The sequence below is a fragment of the Hyperolius riggenbachi genome, chromosome 7 (assembly GCF_040937935.1).
Source record: "Hyperolius riggenbachi isolate aHypRig1 chromosome 7, aHypRig1.pri, whole genome shotgun sequence".
NCBI lineage: Eukaryota > Metazoa > Chordata > Amphibia > Anura > Hyperoliidae > Hyperolius > Hyperolius riggenbachi.
Window position 1 is genome coordinate 61,529,765 of NC_090652.1, and position 24,065 is coordinate 61,553,829.

A 24,065-nucleotide genomic window follows, 5' to 3' on the forward strand; every position below is an offset into this window, starting at 1 on the left:
TGGGTGCTGGAGGACCTTGTCCCAGCTCTGGTTATAGAGATATATACAAATGTTGGGAATGTGGAGCATTAGAGCAGATTTATCTTTTTCAAAGGCACAAAATATATACATAACTTTTACTCTCTGGCATGTACAATTTATCTGGCAGGCGGCTTATAACTCTTTAAGAGAAGTTGGTAGAAGGGAACAACATTGGAACCAAAAGGATATCTGTGGATAAGCCTCTACATAATGCGACCTTATCTCTTCACCGTTCACAAAAAACTGAAGTGACAGATGTTCAGATCACCACAGGAAAAAGTTTATAGGACTGGCAGGCGAATCATTACATCACTTTAGCACAGATGATCATTGGACGTGATAACTGTTGATAACACAGCTTTCCTGAACAATGTTACTGACCTTTAAAGGGACTCCGAGCAGTGCAGAAACTATGGAAAGATGCATATCATTTTAAAGCTCTCTTTCTCCTCTTTCTGATGACCTCTAAATCGTCGCCCTACGCCTTTTAGTTTTCTCTATTTTCGCGATTGAAATTGCCGCTGCCGTGATTTCGATTGCGAAAATAGAGAAAACTAAAAGGCGTAGGGCAACGATTTAGGTGTCGCCAGAACGAGGAGAAAAAGAGCTTTAAAATGATATCCATCTTTCCATAGTTACATTGTATTACACAGGGCGACTTTTTCTCAAAGTCAGCAGCTCCATTTAGCAGAAAAAGTCGTCCTGTGTAATACAATGTAACTATGGAAAGATGGATATCATTTTAAATCTCTCTTTCTCCTCTTTCTGATGACCTCTAAATCGTCGCCCTACGCCTTTTAGTTTTCTCTATTTTCGTGATCGAAATCGCGGCCGTGGCAATTTCAATCGCGAAAATAGCAAAAACTAAAAGGCGTAGGGTGGCGGTTTATATATCATTGGAAAGAGGAGAAAGAGAGCTTTAAAATGATATGCATCTTCCCATAGTTTCTGCACTGCTCGGAGTCCCTTTAAAGCAGGATACTATGCCAGGGGAAAAAAACACAGATATAAGTAGATAAATACTTGATCTACTTACATAACACATGTATTGTACTGCCCACATTTTGATTTCAGTGAATGTTATATAGTAAATGAAGAGAATTCTGTTCCTAGTGGGAACCATGTCTTTTGCCCACAGTTTAGGCTAAATCCTGATGTCATTTCTGCCCTTTACTTTTTTTTTCTTTTCTCCTCCAATCGCTGAGTCACCTCAGCCTTGCTTGTAAACACAAGTGAGCAGAGGATCTTGATTAAGATAAGCAGCTAGGCAGGGAAATAAATGAAAGAGGAGGAATATATTATAGATAAAAAGAACCCCCAGCATGCAACTGTTTGCCACTGACTACTAAAGGGCCAGTGCTCCTTAAAGAGAAACTCTGACCAAGAATTGAACTTTATCCTAATCAGTAGCTGATACCCCCTTTTGCATGAGAAATCTAGTCCTTTTCACAAACAAAGCATCAGGGGGCGCTGTATGACTGATATTGTAGTGAAACCCCTCCCACAAGAAACAAGAAAAGTACGTTGGCAGGTGATGTAGCTGCTGCATGGTTTTTGGCAGTTGGAAACAGCTGTAAACAGCTATTTTCCACAATGCAGTTTTTCCCGGGATCCGGATGGTCTCTCGGCCGCTCTGGGTCCTGTTGCCTCTCGGCTGCTCTGCGCTTCGTCCTCTCCCTTCCTTCGCCACCGCCAGACTGCAAACCTGAGGTAAAACTAGTTAAAACCAGTTCTTTGCCTCAACGGTCTCCCGCGCAAGCACACCTCTTCACATTGCCTGCAAGAGCGCTCCCCTCTCACGCACCGTTGCCTCACGTCACGGTTGCCCAGCAACCAAGAGGAGTGCACGTGTCAATATGTATGCGTGCACACCTCCTTTCTCCGCACACTCCAGCCTCCCTGATTGGCCTACCAGCCTGCCCCACACGTCACAATCCTGTGTCAGCACTCTGCACAGAAATTAGAGCTGCTGACCAAGCAAACAGATAAATATAAATAAATAAATAAATATATACATATATGGGCTACTACTCTACTTACCCAGGGCTTCCTCCAGCCTCTGGCAGCCGCTATGTCTCGCGCCACAGCTCCGGTGTCCTGGTGCAGAACACTACAGACCACGTGAGCGCGATAGACAGCTGCGTTCCCACAGGCGCAGTACAGGGCGACCTGGCGAGGTCGACATCTGAAACAGAGGGGATCCTGGGACACAGGAGCTGTGGCGAGGGACATAGCGGCTGGAGGAAGTAAGTGGAGCTCATTTTTCTAGCTGCTCATTTTTTGAAGCTTACATTATGTACTCTCTGAAAAGACAAAAAGGTTTGTGTGGCTGAGTTGGGTATTTCAGCCCTGGGTGGAGGTCAGTGTTGGAGGTAATGATTGTGAGGAGGGGGAGGGGCTCCGCATTCTATTATTTTAGGGTAATAACAGTGACTTGAAAGGCAGTTTTCTGTCTGAAAATTAGACCTTATTATCCCTCTTCTCCCCTTTCTTGTATATTTTTTTGTCTCTTCCATTCTGTTTGTAGATGGGATATACTCACGTTTCTGGAATCTGGTGATCGATAGGTTCTGTAGCATGTTGTCCCCGTCAGAGTTATTTCCACCACGTACTGTACACCTCGAGCCTGAAACATAGAATCCACAGCATAATCCGGTGGTGTGGTGTGGTGCGGTGTGGCATAATGGGTGATTGCCTCACTGCAGTGCAACCTCTATAGCAACATTCACAGTGCGGCAGGTGAGTTTTCCACGTAGAAAAATCATAAATAGGCAGCATTTCAGAATAATAGGCAGAGTGTCTCCTTACCAGACTTCTGTGTTGGCCTGGTTGCTGTGCTGGCTGGCCTGGCAGTGATTTGTGCTGGGTTGGCTGGCAGTGTTGCTGGTCTGGCCGACGGTAATGCTGTGAAATATATCAATTTTCCTGCAATTGAGTTTCTTTTGATTCATGTATTAGCAGAATATTAAGTAATCATGAAATACAGCACAAGATACCTACAACACTTGTAATGCACCAAACGTTACCTCCGACACATAAAATGTAGCAAACTTTACCGCCAACACATGCAATAGAGTACAAGTTACCTCCGATGTATGTGAAATGCAGAAATATTACTCCACATATTAAATGCAGCAAAGGTTACCTCAGACAAAATGTATGTTCCCCTCGCTGGGTGTTGGTGATGTGTGTTGGAGAAACACTGGGTGCTGGTGGGGTGGGTGGGTGAAATGCTGGGTGGGAGAAACACTGGGTGCTGGTGGGTTGGGTAAGAAGGAGAAACGATGGATGTTGGTTGGATGGATGGGAGGGAGAGAGTGAGATGGATTGGTGTGGGTGGGAGAAGCGCTAGGAACAGGTGGGATGGGCATGTTGGCGGAAACGCTGGGGGCATGTGGGGGAAAATGCTGGGGATGAGTGGAATGCCCCTTCTTAAGGTAACCATAGAGCCTCCCCCCATTAAGGCAGCCAGAGAACCTCCCATTAAGGGTGCCAGCGAGCCCCCCCCCCCATTATGGCAGCCAGAAAGCTCCCCACATTAAGGCAGCCAGAGATACCCCCCCTATTACGGCTGCCAGAGAGCCAGCATTTAAGGCAACCAGGGAATGGCAGGTGGTGTACAATGGGTGGGCAGATGTCATCACAGAGTTCACTGTTACCATGATATGGGGATTCCCAGGACCAACAAAGAGGAAGGACATATTGCACGTGGATCCCAGGAGGTGATAGAAAGCTTCTATATGCACTCTGCATGCCCCCGACCCACTTGCATTGCTTTCTTTCTTCCTCTACCTCAGTTCCTGCCGCTGCTCCCCAGGCAATGCCCTGTTTCTTCCACCCCTAGAAATTGGCATGACGGGCACTACTTGCCCTGTCAACGGGGGCACCATGGGCACAGCACGGCAGAGACAGCAGGCATGGATTAGACAGCAAACTGTTCTGAGAACAGCGAGTGACATGACAGCAGGAATATTTTTGGTAAAATCCATTGAGGACAGTTAGTGACATGATGGCAGGGATGGATTAGACTGTAAGCTCTTCTGGTGACAGTTAGTGACATGATGACATGGATAAGATAGGTAAAATCATCTGAGGACAGCTAATGACATGACAGAAGGGATAAAATTGTTATCTCCTCTGTGGTTTGTGACATGATGGAAGTGATCAGATTGTTAGCTCCTCTGAGAACAGCTAGTGAAATGATGGCAGGGATTAGATTGTAAGTTCCTCTGAGGACAGCTAGTGGCACGATGGCAGGGATTAGATTGTAAAATCCTCTGAGGACAGCTAGTGACATGATGACAGGGATTAAATTGTAAGATCCTCTGAGGACAGCTAGAGGCATGAGCTGCGAAAGCATTGGAGGGAGATAGGGTGGGCAGAGCCTGGCTACATGTGTGCTGCCTGTAGTCCCTAAGCATTTTGGTGCTTAACCACGCCTTCGTCAGGTCACGCTGAGTGATGTCAGACTGCATGCATGTAGCCAGGCTTCACCCACCTCAGCTCCCTCGGCGTGACTATCGCTCCACCAGCTCTGATCAAGCTCGGGGGCTTAGAGAGGTCTCACTGACGGCTTGATACGCGTTATTTACTTCACACTAATTGTAAGTGTAACTTATGTGTTTTTTAAAGAGGAACTTCAGCCTAAACATACTGTCATTAAAGGAATACTATCGATACCCAAGTGTTCTAAAATGACAGAGTGCAAATAATGTCTAAGTACCTGTGTAAACATTTTCCTACTTTTACTGTTCTAAAATGACAGAGTGCAAATAATGTCTAAGTACCTGTGTAAACATTTTCCTACTTTTACTGTAATTTGAGGGTAGGATTTAGCTATATTGGGACAAATCAATTGCAGAAGGGGTGCCTGCTTCAATGCACAGCCAGAATTGCATATCAGACTACAGAAAGCAAATATCAAACATATCAAACTCTGAAAGCAAAAACAGTATGAAAAGCTGTGACAATTAGTTACATTTCCTCTGCTCTCTTCAGACACTTCAGTCAGAAACAGAGCTCCCAACAGCTGCAGCTCCTGTGTCCTGTCTCTCTCTGTCACACACAGAGCTACACATAGAGTTAACTGATCAAGTGTGAGGGGAATTTCCCCTCTCCTCATGGCTCAGCCAGCCGTCAGTTTTGGCGTCAGCAAAGTTTGAATGTATTTTGATAACAGTAAACAAAGAAGTTGCTACTAAAATGTATACACCAGTACTTAGCCGCACTTGCCAAACAATTCCTGTGTCAATTGAAAAAAATATGTGAATCGATAGTATTCCTTTAAGTTACATTAGTTATGTTAATTAAAATAGATAGGTAATAAAATCTCTTACCCACCCTGGTTTAAAAGAACAGGCAAAAATATGATTTCATGAGGGCAGCCATCTTTTTGGTTGAAAGAAGGTGACAGGGAGCATGAGACACAGTTTCAACTGTCCTGTGTGCTGATCACCCCACCCAGTTGCTAGGCAACGTGAATAACAACATAGGAAATCCCATCATGCTTTGCAAAGCATCAGAGAAAAAAAAGCCCAGGCAGTTTTCTTTGATGGGTGGAGCTTAGCTAAAAATGCAGCTAAAATGATGCTTTGGTAAGAAAAACAATGTTCTGATGCTGTGAAACCGTTAAAGAAACATGAAGCCTTTTCAGTTCTGCTGAGTAGATTTTCAGTCCGGAGGTTCACTTTAAGGAATAAAAAAGGTTAACACACCATTGGAGTGCACCTCCTCTACTCGTTTTCTACCTCTCTCTCACTGCTGCAAATTTCTCCAAGCTCCTCTCACCATCACAGTCCTCACCAGTAGGCACCTGCAGTTGCCAGTTTCATTTCTTGACATGGTGAAGTGATGTTATTTCTGGTGCCATCCGTCCTCTTCATCATCCCCCGCACTTGCAATTCATACCTCCTTGGCAAGAACTCCCGCCCCTCTACACCTCTGATAGGTTAGAGGTGTTGGGAAGGACGGGCTGGATGGGATCTGATTCCAAGGACTTTCTGTAGAACATATGGGGGATGAGGGAACCTAGCGGAGCCACAGGACAGTGTACAAATACACATCACATTCACAGCAGCAGCAAGCAACTTGCACATTACACATTGCCTGCAGCTGCTGTGAATGTGATGTGTGTTGGGATGAGGGATCCCAGGTGGTGTGTGACCATGACGCGACTCACATTGTTTAAGGCTGTGGTCCTCAAACTTAGGCCCGCGGGCCGAATGTGGCCCCCTGAGGCTTTTTTACCCGCCCCCCCACACAAAATGTATTACTTATAGATGCGGTCAGCTACATCTGGTGGTCCGCATATCTAACCACATGGAAGCCAGAAAGCAGTAATTTGCTGGTTTCCAATCAAATTCCACATCAGGTGACACTGCTGTCCAATTGGACTGCAGCTTGTCAGCTGGGTATGCTTCACTGTCTGGCCCGCAAAGACATCTACATAATTTTATGTATAATCCGGACCCCCAGCAGTCGGAAGTATGTTGACCCGGCCCTCAACTCAAAACGTTTGGGGACCCCTGGTTTAGGGGATGGAGCTCAGCACTCACTGTTCTGCCTTCCTTGAAAAAACTGCCTGCATGAGTGGTAAGGGGTTTATAAAGCTTGTAAGGAAAGGGTATGCTACGCTGTGTTTTTTATTGTTTATTATTTACGTTTTTTAAGCCTGTTGTGATGTTATATAATTTAATATGCCACACCAATAAATTATTCAAATATTATCTGGTGATTAGTGGCAAGTTTAAGTTCCACATAGTAGTAATTTCACAATGAAATTTGGAATTACGAAGTGAAATTGTAAAGCGAAATTTCAGACAATTGGGAAACTAATTTCACACGTAGTCATAATTATGATGCACAATTTCACAAAAACTAATTTCACGAAAATATAACTTTCTGATGCTAATAGGCTTTAATCCATTTGTGCATTTTCTCATGCCCATATACTTAAAGAGACTCTGAAGCGAGAATAAATCTCGCTTCAGAGCTCGTAGTTAGCAGGGGCATGTGTGCCCCTGCTAAACCGCCGCTATTGCGCTGCTAAATGGGGGTCCCTTCACCCCCAAAGCCCCCACTGCAACACTTGGTCGCAGACTTGGTCGCTCCTGGAGGCAGGGCTAACGGCTGCAGCCCTCCCTCCAGTCGCGTCTATCAGCGGCGCATCGCCGCCTCTCCCCCGTCCCTCTCATTGAAGGAAGACTGAGAGGGGCGGGGGAGAGGCGGAGATACGCGCTGACAGACGCGCGTGGGGCAGGGCTGCGGCGGTTAGCCCTGCCCCAACCAGGAAGCGCTCCCCCGCTGCACGGAGAGGTATTTGGAGGTGAAGGGACCCTCGTTAAGCCGCGGGATAGCGGCGGTTTAGCAGGGGCACACAAGCCCCTGCTAACTATGAGGTCTGAAGCGAGATTTATTCTCGCTTCAGACTCTCTTTAAATGGATTTATGCATTGTGTTTATTATAACTCAATTGAATGTTTATTATGACTTCAATGGACTTACGCAGTGTGTTTATTATAACTCATTACTATGCAGTCAATATGATCCACATCACAGCACTAATACTTCTCAAATTCCTTGAGAATGAATGAATGAAGAGCATGTCAAGGATCGAGATCCAGAAATGAATCTCCCCTGTTGGTTTTGTGTGATTCTCCGGCACAGATCAGTGTTTGATGACATGTACAGCACAATGGACTGGCACAGAATTAATACTACAGGCAGTTCCCTACTTACAAACGACTCAAGTTACAATTTTTTTTACATACAAAGTCCCCATTTACAAAATATGCTGTACTTTTTTTGTTATTATACATTTTTGTTGTTGCAACCAAAAAAACATTGTTTATGGCTATACAGTATGTCCAAATCCCGAACTTTCTAAAAGTAAAACATTTATCCACGTTGCAACACAGGATTTAACTTACATACAAACTCCCACAATGTAACCTGTTAGTAAGTATAGTGTATCTGTGTGGGTCTCGGGTGCTCCCTTCACAATGGAGAGGGTTAACCTTGACCTATAGGAAAGGTGAGAACGGGAGCCCTTATGGTGCAGTATTGTTAGTATAAATTAAAGGTGTAAATTTGTGAATAAGATATACTCACAAAGGAAGGTTGCAGTCCTGCAACCACCGTAAATGCCTGCGGAAAGATAACCGTCTCCGCTCTGTATCCCGGACCCTCTGGATCTGGGTGGTCGCTCTCCTCCTTTAGTCCTGTTTCCTGGTAGATTATGTCGCCCAGGGATAGGGATGACACCTCAAGGAGGTGTGGAGTATACAAGTGAAGCACGTTGGTGGAGGCGCCCAAAAGTATGTTATAGTAACAGCTAGATAATTTTACTCATAAAATTGGATAAAAATAAGTAAATAAAAATATATATGGTATGAGGAGGAGGTCTCTTACCTCCAAAGAAGACTCACGTGGGTAGAAAAAGGAGTCTTTATTAAAAAAACGGTTATACTGTAGACAACGCGTTTCACGAGATCCTATGCGCCCGAGCTCCGCACGGCTATTGTTAAGGTTATCTGTCTTATTGACCTGAGGAAGCGGGCTGAGTCCCGTGAAAGGGGACATTTGGTTGGGGGACCTGCTTATCCTATAAGGCGCCTGTAGGCACAAGCCTACAGTGCCTTATGGTAAATCCGGCCCTGAGGGGACCCCCTGCAATATCTTCTGTGATCAATGACAGCAAGTGAATTTATAGGCATTTTGTATTTTGACTGTTCTCCAGTTTTTACTTTACTCATCCTGTATGTTAGTACAACATGCATTTTTTGCCCAGAGTTTCTTTTAAATTAGATCACCAAGTTCTGAATGCATTCCCTTCAGAAAATACTTACATGTGGTGATGGGATCCTATTAGATGCAAAACTGAATGTGTTGAGGAACTGCAATGTCCAGAGGCAGGAGAGGATAATCTGAGGGGTGAAGAACCACAGAAAATAAATATACTGTATATAACCCAAACCAACTGAATGCACTATGTGACTGTATGTCTGTATGACTGCACAGAGCCTCCTAGAACCACAGCACCTATCAGAAACCCAACAAGAGGTGTACAAGGGAACTCCATGGTGGACTTACAGGTAGCAATGACAGAGAGGAACTTAGACCTCTCTCTCTTTAGTGCCGGATGCAAAATTTCACCTATGGAAGACCAGTCCTTGTTCAGAGATAATAAAAGTCATGGATTGTCACGTCAGTGAGAAAACACTGGCACAAATATGGCAGCAAGAAAAAAGTGGTAGAACCCAAAAGAACTGAACCACACAACTAAAGCATCATTGGTGCTTCTTGGTCACATGACCTTCATTAACCAATAGACAGGGGAAATTAATTTCCGATCTCTCTGAAATTATTAAAATACAAAATGTTTTGCTTTTTTTCTTCCTCTTTATGGATGCACATTTTTCATAGAATTTTTTATGTTCATGACCTCAGCTACAGTATCTCTATGGTTACTTTGTATTATTTTAGGATTGTATATATATATTTTTTATATACCGTATTTGCATATCCTTTTGTTTACTCAATTGATATTCACTCTTCACTTCAGTACCCCACTGTTATGACTGTAGTGAAGTGTCAACATGTGCTGTTTATGTTCACTTTCAATAAAGATGCTTGATAGGGTGTGAGGATTGGTGCAGGTCAGTGTTGGAGTGGAATCAATGATTGTGGGAAGAGAGGGTTGGAGTGGGGCCCACATTCCATTATTATAGGGTAATACCAATTTGAGATTCAGTTTTCTGTCTGTAAAATAGCCCTTATTACCCCCTCTTCTGCTCCCTCTTGAAGTTTTTTGTCAATTCCATTCTATCCACTGATCTGATATACTCACGTTTTTGTGATCTGGCGATTGATATGTCCTGTAGTATAAGTGCCCTGTCACAGAGATAACCACCACACACTGTGCACCTCGTTCCTGAAACACAGAATCAGCAGCACAATGGGGTCAATTCATAAAAAGCTGTGCGGTAAAGATATCTGGTCAGGAAATTTTACACTTTTGTGTGCTGCTAATTCATAAACATTTTCACAGCTGCAAAAGAAATGCAGTGCTTTACCAAACTAAACTGGTGGTAACATAAGAAGAGTAGCTGGCTGAGTTGTTACATGAGCTGTTCTCCGTGCAGAGACAGGATCCCAACTTCCCTTTAGATGCGCATGTGTTGTTATACTGCCTCTGCTTGCCCTGAATCTGCTCTGAATCTGTCTATTAGTCTTTCTAAACAATCTATAAAACTGCCACAGCTGGGAAGAACTTCAAGAAACTTTACACATGGCAGGCTTTCTGATGTGAAATATACATCTAAAAAGCAGAAACCCAAGAGGTTAAACACACAACCTAAGATATTTAGGGGTAGCCTTGTTTGTTCTACTCTGGCTGCTGCTGCATGGGACATCTCACTGCTTCTGCTTGTGAGTCTAACTTTGCTCTTATCACTCTCTTATCACCTCTTCAAAGCAGCCGTTATGCTCCGTGCCATTACCGCCTGCTCTAATCTTTATGAATTGACATTTACTGACATGTGTTGAGGTAATTTACCTCACTACTCGGACATTTCAGCTTTTCATGTGGTAACAGCTAAGCGCTTGGTAAAGTCAGCTGTTTTCTGCATTACCGCATGTGGTAATGCTTTATGAATCAACCCTAATACGGTCACTGAAGAGCTCTTGTGTTACCAAACAAGACAACAACAGGGGGAGGAGAATAATATGCACAGAATAACATTATCTTACAGAGTATACAAATTCTCATACAGTATGTGTTGATAGTAAACTAACAGCAGTGTGTGGTGGCACATGTTTATCCTCACCACCGGTGAATTGGGGGTAGGGAGAGCCGAATGACGGCTCTCCCTGCTCCCACAAAACTCCCCGGTGGTGTTAAATATGATTCCACCTCCGAGTTGTAGCAACTCGGACGGAGATGTAATGTGGTGTCCAGCAACTACCGGAGCCCCGAATTACCCTTATGTGGGGCACGCAGCATTACATTGTTGCTATGGCAGCGCCCAGCTTCAGCACTTGGGCACCGAAGTTACCTGCTTCGTGTGTTGATCATTGTTTCCTCCAGTGTGTTCAGTATAAGCTTTCAAGGTGTGTTCACAAAATGCATGTTGTGGTGCGTTATAATGTGAGTTATAATTGGACAACAAAACTCTGCAGTGGACACGCGATGCGCCCGTTCACATACGTGCATTGGCTTCACAATATGTTAGGTTGCAGCGTAAAAACACAAACTGAGCACTACCAGAAATTGCATACATTATTCCTGCGTCATGAATAAATGTCAATAACCCACTTTGCTGCATCACACCCCCTGCTTTTGAAATCTGTTGCAATGTGCCACATGGACATCATAAGGGATTCATTAGAATACCCAAGCAGCTTGGGTTGTCCCAAAACCACTAAAGGTGGCCACTAATGGTCCAATTTCTAGCGAAAAATCGTTTGAACGATCAGAAATTCTGATCGGATTGGTTGTAAATTCAATTGGTTGTAAATCCGATTGGATTTTTGTCAAACCAAAATTTGGATTTTCTTGTTGGTGTTGATAGATAGGAAGCAAAGATTGGTTTGTTGATGGTGTAGTGAACTATTTTTAGTCTGATCAGAATATCTGATCACTCAAACGATTTTTCGCTGAAATTGGACCATTAGCGGCCACCTTAAGAAAGTATAGGGGACTAAAAGAGACCAAAAAGCCCTCCTACTAAAAACCAATGCTCAGTGTAATTTGCCGTCTTAAAACAGAAGGTATTGGGGATAATTTATCTTAAGTAAGCAACTGTGGCTTCCCACAACACATCTTCTGAATGAACTTTCCTTCACAACCTAGAAGACCCTCTTAATGATGAGTTAGTAGCAGACATCTGTTTTCTCCCAGATAAGAAGGAACGTTTTTTGTCCATTCACATTTCAGGCTAGGTTCACAGTGGGACGTTGTGGTGTGATGCGACATTAAAGTCACAGCGCAGCGTTACAACGCAACACAAAAATCACCCCAAACTCCCCAGCAAAAATCCACGACTTTCCTGGTCGTGGATTTTTGCTGGGGAGTTTGGGGTGATTTCGTTAGTGTTCAGCTGCGGGGATGCAGCCTTTTACTTAGGGCATTAATGTTAAAGAGATTTTTAAAATAAAAACCTGAATTTTATGAGACTTCAGAGTCGCTTTAAGGATTGATCCATCAAGCTGCGCAATGACAGAAGTGTGAGCTCAGCACACCTTATGCTGCGGTAGTGCAACTAGCGTGTGCTGGTACCTTATGCTTGCTCCTTCTAACTAACGGCAGCTCCACTGAACCCACCTTGAGCCCCGGTGGGTCCAGTGGCTTTAATGGATGCGATCTCCGCAATTTAATTGGCCCAATAGGGTGCCTGTCAAGTGACAGTAGAATCCCTCAGGAGTGTTACAGAGTCTTTCCTAAGGATTCCATACTGGTTAGGTAGCTATAGCAAGGACTCAAACCCTGGTCTCCTGTGAGAAAGGTGGTGCCCTTCACCAGTACACTATCCAGCTGCTGAAATACATATTAAGAAGGTAAACATTACAGATGAAGGCAGAAGTATTACAGATGGAAAGACAGAAGTAAACAGATGAACACAAAGAATGCTGATAAACACAGATGAAGAACAAAAGAAGTTATAAAGATATTAGAAACTGGTAAATAGGCCCGCCCATTAAAAAACGGGCGCTAAACCCCGGCCGCTAAACCCCGGCAACACGCGTACCCCGCACACTCGTCCCCCACTGCTATCCGAAGTATATGCACACAGGGAGACGTTGCTTGCTTGGCAGTTGGAAAGGCTATTATTTCCCACAATGCAATGAGGTTCACAGAGAGGAAACTGTCAGGTCTGGAAGCACGGACACACACACACGGGGACAGGATGCAGAGACACAGGGGTTTTATTATATAGGATATGCAGATGTGGAATATCTACCTGGATTTAATAAATGATTTTTAAAACCAAGTGTATTTATTTCATTGAACAGTTTTTCCCTTTATTGTAAATATGTATGATATTTATTGTAAGTAGATAGAAGTATGATAGATGCACTACACAAAACATATATAGACAAATGACTGTTCTAGGGATTAGATTGTGAGCCCCTCTGAGGGACAGTTAGTGACAAGACAATATATACTCTGTACAGTGTTGGGTAATATGTCGGCGCTATATAAATACTTAAAATAAATAAAGAAAAATTAAAATAAAGTAAATATTGTGTTAAAGGGACTCTGAGCACTTCTCATGGGAATGCCTTTAAGCCAGATGACTTCCAAGAAAGTCGTGCTATGACCCTTCTAGAGGAGCCTTTTGCAATGGCCATGCGTGTCACTTCCTCTTCCTGCTTCATTCAGTGATGCACTTCTCTAACAGAGAAGACAGGGGTGACCCGGAAGTTATAACATAGCCAAGATGGCAGCCGCAATTTTTAAATTAAAATCGAATGAAAACTATTTGATGTAGAACAGCGATTCAGGCATCAAATGAAACAAGAGAGCACAAGCTACAGAAAGGCATGCATCTTTAAGTACTTTGCAGTACTGGTCAGAGTCCTAAAGTGAATGAGAACCGGTTTATAAAAGTTAATTTTAATAGATGACCTGTCAGCTTTTTATTTTTGTCTTCTAATGTGCCTCCTTACCCCTTTTCTTGCTGACTAATTGCGCATAAATCATCTTTTATTCTCCTTGACCATTTCGGTTGAATAAGTGATGGGTTAGGAGGAGACAGAGCTTCTTTCCCTTGCTCTGTCGCTCCTCTGACATGTCCGTGGTTCACCACCCCATTCCCCGCCCCCCTGTCCGCGTTCACATAAATGCGCTCTGTGGTCTCCCTCACAGAGCGCGCAAGTCTTCACATCACTGCAGACGGCCGTTCCATCCTCCACACACTGCTGTGACACGTGCACGCTTGCGCTCTCCAGTACGCGCTTGCACACGTGCACACGGCCGCGCTGCACACCTCTCTGCTCTCGCAGAGCCAATTCTCGCGCTAATACAAGCACTATGTGGAATACAGGAAAAGGCTGCTGACCCGAACGATAAAGAAAAGGTCAGATAAAACATCTTGGAAAACGGGGGAAAGGATTATGGGGCTGATAACTGGACACAGGGGCCAGGGAGCGGTGAAAATAATGGTAAGGCACTATGTTTTTAATTTGCAACAAAATAATGGTTTTATTTAAAAAAATAAATAAATAAAAAACGGGTTCCCATTAGCTTTAAAGGCATACCCATGAAAAGTGCTTGGAGTCCCTTTAAAAGTGAGTCTTTGAACCTATTAACCTGAGAAAGGGTGGATATCTGACAGCTTTTTTATGATCAGAGGGTACCCCAAGATCCCACATATGCTGCTGTCTACTATTACCGCTACTTCCTCCTGGGCATCAGCAGGATATGAGCCCCTTGTCCTTAATACATTTCCTTCTGAAAATGCTTACAAGTGGTGATGGGAGCTTAGAAACTTCCCAACCAAATGTCCTGAGGAACTGCAATGTCCAGAGGCCGGAGAGGATAATCTGAGGGATGAAAAAGCAAAAAAAATAAATACATATAACCCAAACGACTTGAATGCACTATATGACTGTATGTCTGTATTACTGCACAGAGCCTCCTAGAACCACAGCACCTATCAGATACCCAAGAGATGCACAATGGAATTCCATGGTGGACTTATGGTGCCCATACATGGTACAATTTTTTTCGCTTCGATAATTTCATTTGATAATTCATTAGATCGAATATAAAGATTTTCCAACAAATTCCATTGGATTTTTATTGAAAAAAACGTGATAATCATTAGTTTTTCTTGATCGAAAAAAAAATATTCTTTTTGATTCGATCATTTTGGTCATATAAATGGGAAGATTGAACGTTTTGAATGTACCGTGTATGGGCACCAAATCCAGGTACCAATGATGGTACCACTGTTGGAGAAGAACTTAGACCTCTCTCTCTCCTTAGTGCTGCATGCCAGAAATCACCTAAGGAAGACCAGGCCGTGTTCATAGAGAACGGTCTTGATTCATAAAGGCCTACCTGCAAGAGAGTGCAAGCCCCACTTGTGGGATAAAATACACACTGAGCATACACATAACCTGTCTACCACTAGAGGATGTTGGTTTCCTGTAACAGCTTGCATGCAACTTGTTAAGTACTCGTCCCTCCCACTGCGAAGAAGTCATCCTCATATGGGAGGGGACCTAGCACTAACTAAATCCTAACCTATGCATATGCATAGCCTGGGTGCGCTACCAAGTAAAATCGAAAATTGAAAATTGCGCAAAAGGTGGATCAGCGCAACACCAGGCCGCTTCATGTGTATACTAGGTGTGTATTTTATCCCACAAGTGGGGCTTGCACTCTCTTGCAGGTAGGCACTTATCTGTTTTTAAGTAGCGCTGTTCATTTCTTTGCCATGTACTAGTTTAATTAATTTTTGGTCAGCTGCTCCCACTTAACAGCTTTGCTTTTGATGTATATGCAGAGCTTCTGTTTGGGTTCAAGGTGCGTTTGCAGTTTCTGGGGGGGGCTCAGCGCACCTCTGATTGTAGGCCATTCGGAAGCGGCCTGGTGATGCGCTGATCCACCTTCTGCGCAATTTTTGATTCATAAAGGGCTGTGCAATTAAATAATCAGGTCCTTAATATAGCGCATTCGATATTTTAGACTTTTGTTTGCTAATTCATAAACATTTTCACAGGTGCAGTAGAAATTTGGTAATTTACTGAAGCCCAAACAAGGGGAAGAGGGGGAATCTCTTTTGTTCTGTTCTCTCTGCTCCGCTGCCTGGGGGATAGAAAAGCTTGTTTTCTGCCGAGAAGCCTTCCTAACCTATCAACATCCGATCAGCTGGACTTGCAGGAGACAGAGGATGTTTCTATTGGCTCTCTGCTCCTGTCAGTCATAGCTCTCACTGCTTCTGCTTATGTGGATCACAGCTCCACACAGTCTCCTGCCGGTAATGTTTTGGGGCTTTACTGCATGTTCTAGTCTTTATGAATTGACATTTACTGACATGTGTTGAGGTAATTACCGCACAAGTCAGTAATTTACCTCACTGCTCGGTAACTTCAGTTTTTCATGCGGTAACAGCCTTTATGAATTGACATTTTCCTGAATGCTTGATAAAATCAGTTGTTTTCCGCATTGCCTCATGTGGTAATGCTTTATGAATCAAGGCCAATGATGGATTGTCACATCAGTGAGAAAACATTGGTGCAAATATGGCAGTGAGGAAGGCGTAGTAGAGCCCAAAAACCGCACAACTAAATATAATCCCTCAGTAAAGATGTTCAATGAGGTGCTAATAATTGTTGCTTCATGCAAATTTCATGCAGCGTCTCCCCTAGGGGGGAGGTCTAACTATGAGATAGAAAGCAAGAACAGGAAGAAGTAAGTAGATGCAGCGCATGGATCGTGATAAAGTGAGTATTTAATGTTCCCTCTGTCGCTGCTGGTGCTGCATCCCCCTATTTCGCCTGGCTACCTATAGTGGAGCACCTATTCCTGACTATCTATACTGAGGCATCTAATCCTGGCTACCTATATTGAGGCACCCATCCCTGGCTATCTATACCGAGGCACCTTTCCCTGGCTATCTATACAGAGGCACCTATTCCTGACTATCTATACTGAGGCATCTAATACTGGCTATCTATACTGAGGCACCCATCCCTGGCTACCTATATTGAGGCTCCTTTCCCGGGCACCTACTTCTGACTATCTATACCGAGGCACCCATTCCTGGCTATCTATACTGAGGCACCTATCCCTGGCTATCTATACAGAGGCACCTACTTCTGACTATCTATACCGAGGCACCCATTCCTGACTATCTACACTGAGGCACCTATCCCTGGCTATCTATACTGAGGCACCTATCCCTGGCTATCTATACTGAGGCACCCATCCCTGGCTATCTATACCGAGGCACCTATCCCTGGCTATCTATACTGAGGCACCTATCCCTGGCTATCTATACTGAGGCACCTATCCCTGGCTATCTATACTGAGGCACCCATCCCTGGCTATCTATACCGAGGCACCTATCCCTGGCTATCTATACCGAGGCACCTATCCCTGGCTATCTATACTGAGGCACCTATCCCTGGCTATCTATACTGAGGCACCCATTCCTGACTATCTATACTGAGGCACCTATCCTTGGCAATCTATACTGAGGCACCTATCCCTGGCTATCTATACTGAGGCACCCATCCCTGGCTATCTATACCGAGGCACCTATCCCTGGCTATCTATACTGAGGCACCTACTTCTGACCATCTATACCGAGGCACCTTTCCCTGGCTATCTATACAGAGGCACCTATTCCTGGCTATCTATACTGAGGCACCTATTCCTGGCTATCTATACTGAGGCACCTATTCCTGGCGATCTATACTGAGGTACCTATCGCTGGCTATCTATACTAAGGCACCTATTCCTGGCTACCTATACTTGGGCACCTATCCCTGGCTATCTATACTGAGGCACCTATCCCTGGCTATCTATACTGAGGCACCCATCCCTGGCTATCTATACCGAGGCACCCATTCCTGACTATCTATACTGAGGCACCTATCCCTGGCTATCTATACTGAGGCACCTATCCCTGGCTATCTATACTGAGGCACCCATCCCTGGCTATCTATACCGAGGCACCTATCCCTGGCTATCTATACTGAGGCACCTATCCCTGGCTATCTATACTGAGGCACCCATTCCTGACTATCTATACTGAGGCACCTATCCTTGGCTATCTATACTGAGGCACCTATCCCTGGCTATCTATACTGAGGCACCCATCCCTGGCTATCTATACCGAGGCACCTATCCCTGGCTATCTATACTGAGGCACCTACTTCTGACCATCTATATCGAGGCACCTTTCCCTGGCTATCTATACAGAGGCACCTATTCCTGGCTATCTATACTGAGGCACCTATTCCTGGCTATCTATACTGAGGCACCTATTCCTGGTGATCTATACTGAGGTACCTATCGCTGGCTATCTATACTAAGGCACCTATTCCTGGCTACCTATACTTGGGCACCTATCCCTGGCTATGTATACTGAGGCAACTATCCCTGGCTATCTATACTGAGGCACCTATCCCTGGCTATCTATACTGAGGCACCTATCCCTGGCTATCTATACTGAGGCACCCATCCCTGGCTATCTATACCGAGGCACCTATCCCTGGCTATCTATACTGAGGCACCTATCCCTGGCTATCTATACTGAGGCACCCATTCCTGACTATCTATACTGAGGCACCTATCCTTGGCTATCTATACTGAGGCACCTATCCCTGGCTATCTATACTGAGGCACCCATCCCTGGCTATCTATACCGAGGCACCTATCCCTGGCTATCTATACTGAGGCACCTACTTCTGACCATCTATACCGAGGCACCTTTCCCTGGCTATCTATACAGAGGCACCTATTCCTGGCTATCTATACTGAGGCACCTATTCCTGGCTATCTATACTGAGGCACCTATTCCTGGCGATCTATACTGAGGTACCTATCGCTGGCTATCTATACTAAGGCACCTATTCCTGGCTACCTATACTTGGGCACCTATCCCTGGCTATGTATACTGAGGCAACTATCCCTGGCTATCTATACTGAGGCACCTATCCCTGGCTATCTATACTGAGGCACCTATCCCTGGCTATCTGTACTGAGGCACCTATCCAGTGTTCTCCCCAGAGCCTATTACCCGGGCGGAGCGCCCGGCTGGTCTCAGCTTCCCGCCCGCCTGTGGTTACAGCGTGCATCAGATTTTCTTCCTCCACATTCAATGCAGTGAGCAGCGGCTGTGTTATTGGAGCCAGCCGCTGTCACTCACACTATCTCCGCCCTCCCCTCAGCTCCTGCATATCCGTGATGTAGAGGGGCGGGGAGAGCCTGGTGGTAACTGAAGTTACACACAGGCACCGCGGGAACTTCAAAGGAGCTGGAGCTAGTGAATCCCATCCCGATCTGCATGACTATTATGCAGAGGACGGTAGAGATGGGAAGTTCGGATCTTTTCAATGATCCGGATGATTCGAATCGGATCATTGAAGAGATCCGGATCTTTGATTCGAATCTCGGATCATTTTACTACCGGAAGCATTCGGGGGTGAAATGAACAGCAGGACAGGTCTGTGGACAGGAGAAGGGGAGGGAGTGGACACACAGAGAAGGGGAGAAGATGGACAGAGGGCAGGGAGTGGACAGGGAAGGGAGGAGGGACGAGCAGAGAGCAGAAATGTTTGCACGTAATACCCACATGCTGAAGTCATATGCTTTACATATATTTCACCTATATGTTCATCTGTACACTTTGAAAGAAAAGGTCGCACAGTGAAAGAAAGCATTCCCAGAAGATAAGTGCAGCTGTTTAGTGCCAGTGCAGGAGGATTATATTGCCTTTCAATCACACTGTCTGCAAAGTTACTGAGCTGTGCTGAGCCAAAAGCTTCCAATGTGTTCACTGTGCAGAGCTACGGAACAGCCAGCCTATAATGGGCAGCACATTGCAGCCAGTATGTGTGCTCTACACATATCTGGCAGTGGCACCCATGTCCCCTCTACCTCTCTCATCTACCTGTGGCTGCAAGGCTGGCTCCCCTCCAACTCAGCGATCCATCCCTGCTCTGCTTCCAGGACCCCGCTGCCCGCTGAGAGGGGGCGTGTCGCTCCTGGCCCCGCCCCTTTTTGCGATCCGAATCACTCATTTTGATGATTCGGATGATCGACTCATAAAATAGATTCGGATCAAAGATCCGAATCGTTCATGATCCGGACAACACTAGAGGACGGGCTCTCTTCCTTCCTCCAGCAAGTCTTCACATCGCAGCAAACTTCCCAGCATGTGCTCCAGCCTCACCTCCAGCCTCGCAGGTCAGATGTCAGAGCACAGGGAAGAGTGTGGAGCAGCGCTCGCTCATGCTGGGGAGACAGCATTGCAGGGCAGATGGTTATCTGTTAATCCCTGGTAAGGTGGTGACTGATAGCTATTAGCTGCCTCTGCGTGCTGTGCCTGGTGTAGCGTCACCTCTATGGCATGCCCCCCTTTCAGATGCACTTTGCTGGGAGGAGAGGAGACAGACATTTTTACAGCTCCTATTGCTGTCCCTCCCCCAACTGCTCTGCTCCGAGATGTTACATTGATGTAAACCTGTCTGCAGACCTGCAGTGTGCTGTGCAAGTTACAGGAGCTGTGAGAGTGCTGCATTCTTGTATTACATTCATATTTAGATGGTACTGCTTGCAATCCTCTCCTCTCTGACCCACACAGTGTTGTTTTTATTGCCCCCCCCCCCCTTCCTTTTCCACACTGATATACATATGTTTTCTTCTACCTTTAGTCTGTCTCTCCCTCTCACACATTTCCCTTTGTCTCTCACACATTCCTCCTTGTTTTTTCTTTCCCAGTCCTTTTTTTCCCCTCTGTAGTACACGCTGTTTAGCACATAGACAAGCAACAAGCATGTGTACATCATGCTTGTGTGCATGTGAGATCATCCAGTGTAACTCCTCATCAGTAGTTCCCAGTGTGTTTCCTCCTTACCCACTTCCTCATTCAAAAGCACCCAGCATGATCCACCTACACTCGTCCCTACCAAGTAGCACCCAACACGATCCACCCTGCCCCTCCCTACCTAGTAGTGGCACCCAGCATCACCCTCCAACTCCACCCAACGTGACCTTACTTCCCCACCCGGCTACTTTTTCATGCCACCCGGCTGGTTAGAAATTCTGGGGAGAACACTGCTATCCTTGGCTATCTATACTGAGGTACCTATCCCTGGCTATCTATACTGAGGCACCTATCCCTGGCTATCTATACTGAGGCACCTATCCCTGGCTATCTATACTGAGGCACCTATCCCTGGCTATCTATACTGAGGCACCTATCCTTGGCTATCTATACTGAGGCACCTATCCCTGGCTATCTATACTGAGGCACCTATCCCTGGCTATCTATACTGAGGCACCTACTCCTGGCTATCTATACAGAGGCACCTATTACTGGCTATCTTTACTGAGGCAACTACTCCTACCTATCTATACTGAGGCACCTATTCCTGGCTATCTATACTGAGGTACCTATCGCTGGCTATCTATACTGAGGCACCTATTCCTGGCTACCAATACTAGGGCACCTATCACTGGTTACCTGTATTAGGGAACCTATTCCTGGCTATCTATACTGGAAGCACCTATTCCTGGCTACCTATACTGAGGTACCTATTTCTTGCTATCTACACTGTGAGTATCTATTCCTGGCTACCTATACTGAGGCACCTATTCCTGGCTACCTATCCTGTGATAGGAAGGGGGCAAAAGAAGGGGCCACTTTGAGCAGCTTGTAGGCAAGTGCCTAAAATTCCTAATGGGGAATCCAGCCCTGGGTATTCAAGTCCTGGGTGGAGGTCAGTGTTGGAGGTAATGATTGTGGAGAGGGGGAGGCGTTTTTAGGGTAATAACATTGATTTGAAATGCAGATTTCTGTAAATTAGACTTTATTATCCTTCCTCTTCCCTTTCTTGTATTTTTTTATCTTTTACATTCTCTTTGTTGATGCAATATACTCACGTTTCTGGAATCTGGCGATCGATAGGTTCTGTAGTATGCATCCCCCGTCAGAATTATAACCACCACGCCCTGTACACCTCGAGCCTGAAACACAGAATCCACAGCATAATCCGGTCACTGAAGAGCACTTGTGTTACCAAACATGACAAGTACACAGGGAGGAGAACAATCTGCATAGAACAATATCATCTTACAGAGTAGAGTCCCAAGGGTGGAATATGGAGAATCTAATCCAATGCACTGCTATGGAAAAAACGTGCACCAACGCGTACTAATGCATACTGGCGCGTACCAACTAATAAATGTAAACAGGGCCTTAATCAGCTGTGTTGAGCATGTGTTTGTGTTAGTGGGCATTGGTACGCATTGGTATGCGTTAGGGCCTATTCTTTGTAGTGTTTGTAGTCACGTGACCGCTGCGTGGACCGCATCGTTGGAAGTGCCAGGGACGGACGAAGAAGACGTCAGACAGGTAAGCCCGCACAGCTTTACTGGGAGATATCCGGATAGCAACTATCCGGGTTTCTACCGGATCCAGATTTGAGCATCACTGATGCAGAGAACATGTTGGAACATGCCAATGGAAGCATATTAACCTCTCCTCTCTCAAGCTCCAGCCCCGTGTCTCATTGGCAGCTTCTGATGCCTGGTACACACAATGAGATTTTCTGGCAGATTTACTGCCAGAACGATTATTTCCAGCTTGTCTGATCTGATTTTGATTTTCTGTTCACTTCAATGGAAAATTTATCAGAAAATCGATCGGAAATCAGACGGGACACAGGGCCGGATTTGTGGGCAGGCCGAATAGGCTCGGGACTAGGGCGGAGCCAGGGAAGGGGTGGGTTAAAAACAGACAGCAGTGTCCCAATAGCCTCCCATGCTATTTCCTACAATGATGCTGCAGTGTTAATTTGTCTGCAGCCGCCCGCTGCTTTCCTATGCACATAGTAGCATATCTGTTTGTGCAGCAGCGGCAGCTACAGACAGGGACAGAGCGGGCAGCTTTGCTAATATGACAGGAGATCGTGCAGAAAATGAATTCAGCTTGAACATGTGTGTAAGGTAACTAGCTCTGCAATCTACACCTAGCTGTAATGTATAGCTGCACTCCCACTGCTTCTCCCCCTTCCTGTTCTGTGTCTCGCTGTTCCTTCTGCTTCTACACTGTTTAGAGCAGCATCTTCTGTATTCGTTGATGTAACGTCTGCCCTTCCCCAGCACTCCCTCCTAAGAAATACTGGTAGAGAGGGTTTGTTATGCCGCTGGGAGTGATGAATAGACTCCCAGGGCAGAGGTGCAGACCTTGAAAGAAAAGTAAGTTTACGTTCCTCTGGGCAGGAGGGGAGGCTCACAGCCAGCACATTTCTGTACATCTACACTACAACTACAGCACATTGCTGTACAACTAGAAACCAGTGTGTGAAATCCCTTACAACTGACACCCTCTCCCTATCCAGCACAGCATGGTCTTCTACCTACTCCAATGGCAGATCCAAACTCTCCTCTGTTCATTACACCTAGACACTTTAAGTGACCCAGAGATGAGTCATGTGGCTGTTTTTTTTACATACCCAGGGCTGCCTCCAGATCCATAAGCATAGATGCGTCCTTCGCCATCCTCCTGCGGGTCCTCCTTTAAGCCGCAATCTTCTCCAGTAAGCGGCTGTGTGACGTCATCAGGGGGCCTTCTGCACATGTGCGGACCTTCTGCGGCTGACGTCACTCAGTCAGACTGAGCCCTCTACCGTTTTATTGTGGCAGAACGAGGATTCTGGGCAGACTGCGGGAGGCTTGCGTGAGGACGGCGAGGGACGCATCCGTGCTTCTGGGGCTGGAGGAAGCCCCAGGTAAGTAAAAAAACAGCCACATGACTCATCTCTGGTCACTTTCAAGGCTCGGCTCACACTGTAGATAAAAAACTGGTTCGTGAAAAAACGTATCTGTCTCAGGCCTCTTGTATACTACATGTGATTCTGATTTTTTTTTTCTTATACGATCCAATTTATGAATCTGATTAAAAAAAGTACTGCATGCTGCTATGTTTTTAATCAGAATCAAAAATTGGATTGTATAAACAATTGTAATTGCATGTAGTGTGCAAGAGGCATAAAACGGATAAGTTTTTTAAAGGTATCAATAATTTATCTGTTCCGTTAGCACATGGTCAATGTGTGTCCTTTGATCCGGAAAAAATGTAGACCCAAGTTTTCAGTATGTTCGGAGGAACGGATCCATTCTAACAGAGCAATGGGAACGGATTAATAGGTTAATTGGATCCGTTAGAATCTGTTCCGTCACCATCCACTAACAGTGCGGTTTTTAGTTCCAATGTGAACCAGGCCTTATGCTGCATACTTCTGTACAGCTCCCAGGTGTTCTTGCATGTCATTTGACATGTCAGGTGCTGTATAGAAGTATGC

At 45.3% G+C, this 24,065-nt stretch overlaps 1 protein-coding gene across 2 annotated transcripts in view; it reads right to left on the bottom strand.

The window, feature by feature from the left end:
• The window catches only part of LOC137525527 (uncharacterized), a 79,309-nt gene that overhangs the window by 32,778 nt on the left and 22,466 nt on the right, over nt 1–24,065 (bottom strand). For both annotated transcript variants that reach the window (XM_068246653.1, XM_068246654.1), the window contains exons 5-10: nt 21,643–21,726; nt 14,487–14,564; nt 9,868–9,951; nt 8,867–8,944; nt 2,830–2,925; nt 2,564–2,647 (exon numbers count right to left, since the gene is read on the bottom strand). In XM_068246653.1, coding sequence (XP_068102754.1) covers nt 2,564–2,647; nt 2,830–2,925; nt 8,867–8,944; nt 9,868–9,951; nt 14,487–14,564; nt 21,643–21,726 — 504 coding nt within the window. The remainder of the gene's footprint in view (nt 1–2,563; nt 2,648–2,829; nt 2,926–8,866; nt 8,945–9,867; nt 9,952–14,486; nt 14,565–21,642; nt 21,727–24,065) is intronic.